Source organism: Eutrigla gurnardus (assembly GCF_963514095.1).
Source record: "Eutrigla gurnardus genome assembly, chromosome: 8".
Lineage (NCBI taxonomy): Eukaryota > Metazoa > Chordata > Actinopteri > Perciformes > Triglidae > Eutrigla > Eutrigla gurnardus.
This window is the reverse complement of record NC_139922.1, coordinates 7,660,940-7,670,263: the sequence shown is the minus strand read 5'-3', so window position 1 is coordinate 7,670,263 and position 9,324 is coordinate 7,660,940. Positions and strand designations below refer to the sequence as shown.

The window sequence follows — 9,324 nt, the reverse complement described above, 5'->3', positions numbered from 1 at the left end:
GTTGGGACAACAGTAAGTAACAAAATATGTATCCATCAACCAGGTTGCATGTAGTCGTTTTACTAGCCGCGTTCGGTGTGAACGCACGCACGCAAGTTACCAACGTGGATGGGTTGTAGTTTTTTATGCTAACGGTGGCTAGCGGTTGACTGACGTCCAACTTATTTGTTGTCTAAATGAAAATGACATGATGATTTAAAGGCTATCCTTCATTCCACTCGTTTTATACTCTTCCTTATTGAAATAAGAACATATAAAATATATATTTTAACGGCACTTTTGTCTGTGTTGTGTAGATGCATCACTCAATCTATGAGGAGGGTAAAGGGCTTCAAGTGGAACGCTGCACAACTTGTTGTAAGCTGTTCCACTGCCCCCTTTGCCCCAAACACAAGCCGAGCCAAAGGGCAAAGATTCAGCTGCACATTGATGTGCATATGAAGAATTCCATTACATTCAAAGGTATGGATTTATTTGTGTCTGTGACTTTGTGTACTCTTATGTCTTTTTGTTGGCTAATTTAAACTTTTCTTTTGCTCTTAGACAAAAAGATATGCAGGTGCAACTTAAATTGCAGAAGTGCAGGCCATTTTCATTGCCCTCTATGTGGCAAAACCATAATTAGAAAGAAAGATATGGAGATCCACGTTGATGTGTGCCAAGGAGCGACAGCCGCTGCTCCCCCTCTTTCAACAACCACCGTTCCACCTGTCTCCACACCGACTGTTCCTCCTCCCCAACCAGCAACATCTACCTCCACACCTTCTACAAACCCATCCAACACACCTACCCAGGGGCCCACAAAGAAATGTCTTCATAATAAGGTGCAATGCCCGTATTGCAGACTGACCTGCCATAAAAAAAACGTATCCAAGCACATACAGAGGAGGCACAGTAAGAAGTCCAATGCAACAATAAAAAGTGCTTTGAAGAGTGTCTGTGTAGATGCTACAAACGGAATTTCTGCTGTTCAGAATTCTAGGCACGGCTTTTCTGTGCCAATTCATGTGCAAAAGAAAACCTGGGGCCATCAGCATAAAGTGCAATGTGAGCTAGAAGAGTGCAGACTGTATCATGTGATGGCAATCCGAAGCGGATTAACCTTCAGTCAATGTGAGCACATCTGCTCACTTGAAAACTGCACAGAAATCGCCACAGAAGAATTTCTCCAAGAGGACGTTCTGGCTGAAATGGTTGATTTAAATTTTTTTGGTGAGGCCAAAAAGGCCATTTGCTTGAAAAAGCAAAAAAATGCCATGAAAGCCCATGTCCCTTTTTGTGTGGAGGTGTCTTTTGAAAAAGACCCTAAGAAATTTTGTTTTTCAGTACACGAGCCGGCATTGCATCATTATAGTCGCCTTGGGAGGGTGATGGTAACATACAACGCAACAGCTAACACCTGGCACTGCCCTTGTGCAAAACCTAGATTGTCCTGCATCCACAAAAACATAAGTAAGTGGCATTTATTTCAGACCAACCCAGACCTGTTTCGAACAGAGATTCCCCCAAGTTCACCCAAACAGCAACAAGGCACTGTGTATCCACCATCTGGTGAAACGTTGAAGCAGCTTGTTCACTACATCTACAAGCAGAAAAAGCTCCCAGACGGCCTACCTGATGACCTCGTAAAAAACCAAGGGCAAGTTACATTATGGAGTTGCATCCAATGGAGAAAATTTGCACCATCTGTCCAGGGTCAGTACAACTTGATGAGTCAAAACTCATCTCCAAAAATGCCAGGATAATCACCATCAATGGTGTAATTGAACGTAAGTTATTAATATCTCTCCTCATTTTATGAAAGATTTCTGAATGCAACATTGTTCATTAATCCAAATCTTGTCACATCACAAGTTTACACCAAATACTAAAGAGTGAGTAAATATTTGATTGAAAAAGCAAGATCATTTAAAATTTTTGAATTTGAATTTTTTACTAGATGTATCAACCTATTTCCGGCAATGTCCAAACTGCCACATGACGTACCACTATCAGGAGTGGCAGGACGGTCTGCACAATTTTGACGACCACGTCATTGTGAGCCTGGAACTGTGTTTGTTTCTGAGAGCCAACTTACAGGTTAGTACAATTGATGTCATTGTCTCTGTCTTTTGGTTCCTTTTGAGTTCCTGTTTCCTGTTTTATTTTGAAGTTTGGTGTCCTGTCTTCCTGTCTGGTTCCCTGCTCGTGATTACCTAATGTGTTTCACCTGTCACCTGTGTCTTGCCAAGAGTGTCTTGCCTTGTATATTAAGCCTCAGTGTCTCCTTTTGTCTTTGTTTGATCATCTGCATTTTCTACCTTGTGTTCCATGCCCTATGTTTTGCCCCAGTGTTCCTTGAGTTTTTGTTCTGTAAGTTGATAAATATCTTTTGTTCCTTAACTGTATTTTATTTGTTTGTTTGTTTTTTAAAGAACAACGTTTCAGTTTCAAAGGTGGTGGACTCACTCGAGAAACTTAGGAAAGTAACATTTCCGTCAAGAGATGCTGTCCTCCATGCCTACCTACACTTTGAGGCGTTGACGAGCCACGACTATTTGTATTCATGTGCTTGCTGTGGGTACCATCCTCCTGTTGTTGTGATGGACCTCCACAAGAAGGGAGTTTTCAACCTGCCTGGTAAGTCGCAATATCATGTGTGTTTAACAATAAAGACGCTGTAAATTACAGGGTTTTTTTTCTTTCAGTGAGTGACATAAGAGAGGTCCCTGAGAACTTCACTGGGGAAGTAGACATCCAAGAGTTCTGGGACTCTGTACAGTTAGAGATGGTTGCTCGTGCCTTTTTCCCAAGTATTTACATCCTCTCAAATTTCTCTATATTTTTTTACCTTTATTGAATGGATCAGTGCACTTGACCATACAAAAAATAATTTTGTGTATTTATTTCCCAGGCCGTGCAAAAAACATCTTTGCTGTCCATCCAATTTTTGAACATTGGGCCCCGTGGATTGGGAAGAATACACGAAGAACTGACACTGTGCGTTCATGACCTGAATTACTTGCATGGTGTGTACGGTGCATGTACGATACCATATGGTTTTGACAACAACATAGTTCACTGTTAATACATATGTCTTTTCAAATTTTAGAAATCTTTGCCAGTCAGTCTTTCCTGGACCGTGGAAAGAGACCACTGGTTTGGAAATACAGGTATCACTATACACTATTTGTAATCTAGATTTAACAGAACTGTAACTCATCCAATTTTTCTGTCATCATAGAATTTTCCAAGACAGCCGTACGGAATTGACTGTGGCATCTTCATGTTGATGGTAGGAGGCACCCTTGGTCTTTATTCTGTGTGCATAAAAGATGTAAACGTATTATTATTGTTTTTTTTTGTGTTTTTTTTCATAGTATGCCCTTTACACTGTGCTGGATGCCCCCTATGATTTCACTGTGGTAAGTTGACCTGCGTATTCAAAGTAAACCATTTAAAGTAAATTACATTTACTGCAGCTTACAGTGATGACATATTTCTTTTCAGAGGGACATGCCGACTCTGCGAAAGTGGTGGTGTGTTTTGCTAATGGAGAATTTTGACCTTGGAAGGTGAAAGCACAAAGATTTCTGATACTTACTTGATTGTCTTGGAAATATTAGCACCTTACTTAGCACCATCTTTGTTATAACAACACTTTTTTTTCTTTATTTAAGCCATGGCAAAAAGTTTGCCCACTGGACAGACACAGCAAAGGCCATCCTGCGAGATGAGGTTCCACCAGTCTTCTGTCTGAAGAGGCGGAAAGTGGATGATGTCACTGAGGTCAGATTTTGGGTTTGAGTTGGTAAAGGTACTTTATTTGTCACATATACAGCTTGTACAGTGAGATTTTTTTCTCTGTATTTAACCCATCCCTGAGGAGCAGTGGGCAACTCCAGATCTTGAGCCAGCAGTCAGTACCTTTGGTCAGGGATGCTGACTGGAGGATTAACCTAACTGACATGTTTTTTGTTTTGTTTAGTTGGGAAGTAGAGGGATAAAGGGGATTTTAATGAGTTCCCACATTTACAAACTAGTTGACAATGACATGACGCTGGACCCTGGGAAAACAGGAATGTACAAAGTTGGTTGTGTTTTTCCTTTGAGAGTACTACTACAGTGTAATTTTTTTTAGACCATCCCTCAGTCAGCAATGTTTACTGAATCTGAACTTAATCCGTGTTCAGAATTTAGATCTATCTTAGATCTATCAAGGTGGATGATTTAAAGAACTGGCCCTGATGGGATCATTGTATTTGACTTTAAAAAGGAGGATTTGTGTTTTTTCTTTTAGGGAGAGGATCAAGTACCCCCTGTTTTGCAGCATCCTGAAGATAGAGATGAAAAAGATGTTGAGATGGTAGGGATGTTGTGTTTTATACCAAGGTTATTCTAACAAAGCTCATTGGGAGTGTCCCTTTGCTACTTATGCTGTTTTTTGGTTGTTTTTTTTACATATATAATAGTTTATGGCATGTTGTACAGTAGTTTTGCTATAGGGAGACTACCCTTTTCCTCTTTGTCTTTCCCATAGGACAATCTTGCGGCCAGGATCATTTCTGACTGCAGAAATTCAGCAGAGTGGGTGGAAACGAACCAACATTTGTTTTCATCCATGGTGGAGTTGCCCAGTGCAGTCGGAATGGGAGCAGTCCTCTGTGGCTTGGGAGTGAGGAAGGTGTCCACTCATTCATTCATTAACTTGTATCATTAAATCTATAGAACATCTCTGAATAAATACATTTTCCATTAGACTCATTTTTATATGGGCTAATGTAAATATAGGCTATGACTTTATTTTGACACTTGATGCAGGCTAATGCAATGCTGGTAGACTTATGCAACTGTAGGATGATAAGGGTTAATGCCTAGTGGTACCTACGTAAACTGTGTATGTAAGGAACTTACGATATTAAAATATGTATATCAATGTATATTAATCTACAATTTTAATACCTGCACTCGTAAAAGGGGCACCATCTGTTGGTCAGACAGAACTTTATAGAATTCACGTTAATGACTCTAATGACCACTTATTCCTTAATTCACAATTAATCAATATCATTTAATAAATCAGTCTCATTCCTTAGATCATAAGTTCTTGAAATAGGGATCTTTGTATTCTGCACAGAAGAGATATCCATGGACAACGACTTTATGCTTTAGGTGAATTTATTGATTAACTAGGGATTAAACAAAAGTGAATAGAACAATAACAGATGTAATAAACAAAACACCAATACAACACCAGAAATATAACTGGAAATGTGATTAACAGCTTATCTAGCACGTTTGGCGATAAAGGCGAGTGTGTTCTTCCTAAGAATTTGGACTCCTTAGTAAGAGGAAAAGTGAATAATGGGATAAATGACCTCACAGATATTAGATATTAACAGACGCTATACTTAGTTTCACCCTGCAACTCGGTCATTACTGTTGAATGCGGATTTGGTCTTACTTTGGGACGCTTCTTCTCGGCTTACTGAAACTCCAAGCGGTCGCTATTCAGTCTGTGACGTAGACCCGGAGGGATCTTCCTTGCCGTGGACCGAGGGAACCGTTAGCGCCGACACTGCATGAAAAGTGGGATTTTCGTCAGTTAGCGGCCCTGTAAATTGACGTGGAAGTTCAGGTTTACGACTGCAAACGGCAATTTGCAGGAAACACCAAAAACTTACGTAAATTGCCGGGAATTGACGTGGGCCTTGCTTGGCAGTTGTCCCCCCATGACCCCCCTCCCCGTAATCCTAGGGGAGGCTTTAACATGTAAATGAAAATGCTGTGAGCTATACAAATGCAAATCAGGGTAGCAGGGGGAGTTTTCCCCCAGGTGACATTTTTCTGAAAGGTGTTAACTTAATTTCATCTTCATTCAAAGATACACAAAACAATTTGCTTCAACAATAACTTTTAATCAGGCTTTGCCACAAAGGTAAAATGTACATTCATGCAAACAACATCACAGTCTCCTAGAGCTCAACCACTCTGCATAGTGGTATGACTACAGTGACCCTTTCTTTGGTCTTGCTTAAATGCACAGTGGATGTGTTAACCACACATCTCCCAGCAATGCGCTCAACAGGCAGAAATGATGCTGGGTATGACGTGTCTGTTCCCTGCAAGCTCCAAACTTCTATTGGCTTTCCATAAAAATGTCTGTCCGGATGGGGATGAAGCCAGGAAACTTGCGCAGTAACATGTTTAAATGCAGTACCTTTTGACACAACATTAACAACTATAAACTGCTTTATAATGGCTGGTCGTAGTTCTGCTAGAGGGTCAAGGATGGGTTCATAGATCATAGATCTCGGCTGTGTTAGAAATGCCATACTAACGTCCTACTCGTACTTAATTGTGACGTAAATTTGAGTACGTAGTGCGTTCACATACAATAGTATGTGAATTTGTGCACGCGAGAAATGCCCGGATGTATACTACATTGGCAAGAATTTCTGAGTACAGCGGACCTTGCTAAATCTACTCAACTTCCCAAAATGCATTGCGGCTCGTCTGACTTCACAAGTTTTGGATAATGGCGGACGACTGCGGTGATTCTGGCGAGGAGCCCGACACAAACCGCGTACACATGTAAGTATACTGTAACATGACTTTTATGTTTCCAGCTGACTTTTAAATCGTATTGATAATGAACGTTACTTTATTGTTGTTGGCATTGTACGTTAACGTTACGAATCGAAGGTCCTGCTAGCCGGCTAGCCTACTGACGCTAATTTACTATAGAGGTTAGCGAGCGCAAGCGAAGCGGAAAATGTGCCGTTTTTACCGACGTTAACTAATAATATAGTGCTTATGTTAAACCGTGGTTATATATTTACTAACGGTGATTAATAACGCCGTGCACCGTTGTCCGTTAAAGGGACACCGGGCGCCTCATTCAGTGGGGGGAACGATGAGGAGACGTTCACGTTCACCGGCAGCAGGGATGCTGCTCTGAGAGGCTTCACTTAAGAAAATGTGGTTTAAATGTTATAATTCTTATATCCAGGACTGCTGGAGACTCTCAGGATGATTGCGGTAAGAATATGTTCGGTGACTGCTAGCTAAGCTAAAATTAGCAAAGCAAGCCCAAGCTAAAAGTAGCTTAAAAGCTAATAGTCCAAGCTAAAAGTAGCATAGTAGCCTTGTAAAAGAACAAGAGAGAGGAACCAGTGTAACGTTAAGTGTATGTTGTTGGTCTTTTACAGGAAGCAGTACGCCGTCTTCACAACTCGGAGACGAATTGTAGGCGCTACGAACCGGAGCAAAGGTAAGATTTAAAGAATATGCTTTCATTCTGCTGTATAAGGAAATAGATGCGTTAACAGTAGATACCGATCTTAACTGTTCATTTTGTTTTCACAGACGAACCTCGCCTCATAACGAAGCTGTGACCTCTTACTTGCTCGGAGCTTTGTCCGCAAGTCCGGATTTCTAAAGCCGATAGTGACGCCATTGTGTGTAAGTAACTTTTACTGTTTTCTTCTTCCTTGTTTTAATTTTACTGTGACTTAAGTTTTCTTATTCATACCACTCATTTAATTGTTTTCCAGCTGCCTGTAAGACATACTATGAAACGGTACGCAGGAGCTTCAGACACACACAGCCTGATCTCGCATCGCAGGCGGAAGCTGTGAAGACGTCAGCTCGGAGTCGTTCCAGGAGAAAGAGGGTAAGACTTATTAGATCCGTTTTTGGTCAATGTGACCAAACCTACCTAAACCTATTTTCAGGTGCATTAATAGATGTGTTGTGTCCATGCGCAGTGCATCGCGCAGTACTGATTGTCTTTATTGATTGTTTTACAGCTGCTGGAAGCGAGACGCAGTGTGCTTGCTGGCGATGAGGTGGACCGTTGGAAGTGCGCCACCACAGACATGATGTCTGATGAGGAGGACGGCGTCATTGGCGGGGTGTCTGGATGGATTGTGCGACCTCCATCCTCTCATAGCCAGGAGCTCACCGAGCTCTGTGCGACTCTACAGTCGCGATTAGAGAAGACTCCCAAGTACAGGGCCACGCACCGCAGGCGGCTGTAAAATTGACCAAATTCGAACAGAATGTCGCCAGTTCATTTGTTTGTTGTGTGGGCAAATTTGTACAGTTGTGTGTTGTGTTGTCAATAAAGCTCTTTCTTTGAATACTTCCTCCTGGCAATTCAATAAATTCATTCATATTTATATTTATAAATATATAAATAAATAAAAATAAATATGTGTGTATATATATATATATGTGTATATATATATATATAGTGATAGATCTGCTAACCAATCACTAGTGATTATTCTTGTTTAAAAGACCCAGTGTGACCAATAGTAACACATCTGCCAACGTGGGTTGGCTTTACATTTATAATGACCAGATCTGCCAAAGTCTGGTGACTCTGAAGGTTTTGCCCCCCACTTCTCATCCGGGGTGCGTGGGGAGCTCGTAGATGCTCTGACAACGGGGTTCGTAAATCCTTTAACCGAGCCATAAAGTGGCCTCCATCTCCTCCAGGTCGATCCAGTGACCTGATGGAGAATGTTTACTCATCTGCTGCGAGGGACCTTTGTCTGTATAATTTTCCTAAAGGTGAATAGTTCATCTTTCGTTCGTTGAGAAGTCACATCCAAGAATCGTGGGCTGTGGCCCCTACACAACGTATAAATTCATGTTTTTCGTGTTAGTGTTGATTAATTAAAATAAATAAACATTAATTAAAATAAATAAACAACAAAGCGGCTTCAAAAGTGTGTCCTGACATGGCAGCCTGAGAGTGGAGCCTGCACGTATATGTGTATTTCAATTAATAAAGGTATAAAACGAGTGGACTGAAGGACAGCAAAACATTAAATCCTCATGTAATTTTCCTTTACACAACAAATAATCTGATCGTCAGTCAACCGTTAGCCATCGTTAGCTTAACTAATTTATTACAAACATCCACATTCGGTATTATCATTCGGTACTTTGCAAACGTAACCCGTGGTTTCGGGTGTATGTGAACGCCGGAGTCATTTAAGAGACGCATTTCCTGTCCTGACAGTGGAGGCAGCCTGACGGTGGAGCCTGCACCGGAAGCAGCCTGACGGTGGAGGTCTGCAGCCAGACGCTCTTGCAAACTCTTTGACCACTTGTCTAAAGCCCTCTGTTGGATCCTGTCCAACAACCGGGATTCCATACGTCTTCCATCATTCCCCCCCCCCCCCGTCAATACCACCTCTGGCCTGGCCACTCCGACTTCAGTCTTCTCCGACCTCAGAGTTACATCATCTGCAGAGAAAACAGAGGGCCCCTCCTCGCCAAACTCTGTCTGTGGCTCAACCTTCTCACCAATCGGAACGGAATCACTTTCTT

The 9,324-nt window shown here is 41.5% G+C and overlaps 2 protein-coding genes across 2 annotated transcripts; both read left to right on the top strand.

The window, feature by feature from the left end:
• Nucleotides 1-1,431: 1,431 nt before the first annotated feature.
• Nucleotides 1,432-2,839, top strand: LOC311017767 (HMG domain-containing protein 3-like; the record flags this gene model as incomplete). The annotated part of the gene is made up of 4 exons (XM_084016343.1): nucleotides 1,432-1,769; nucleotides 1,940-2,079; nucleotides 2,415-2,619; nucleotides 2,688-2,839. Exons 1-4 carry the CDS (start codon nucleotides 1,652-1,654, stop codon nucleotides 2,837-2,839), a joined length of 615 nt encoding a protein of 204 aa, XP_083872469.1. The 5' UTR covers nucleotides 1,432-1,651.
• A 146-nt stretch (nucleotides 2,840-2,985) lies between these two features.
• On the top strand, nucleotides 2,986-9,097 carry LOC311017766 (uncharacterized protein; the record flags this gene model as incomplete). The annotated part of the gene is made up of 8 exons (XM_084016342.1): nucleotides 2,986-3,152; nucleotides 3,224-3,274; nucleotides 3,360-3,404; nucleotides 3,490-3,554; nucleotides 3,660-3,768; nucleotides 4,280-4,345; nucleotides 4,520-4,663; nucleotides 9,014-9,097. Exons 2-8 carry the CDS (start codon nucleotides 3,266-3,268, stop codon nucleotides 9,095-9,097), a joined length of 522 nt encoding a protein of 173 aa, XP_083872468.1. The 5' UTR covers nucleotides 2,986-3,152; nucleotides 3,224-3,265.
• Between the last annotated feature and the right edge of the window lie 227 nt (nucleotides 9,098-9,324).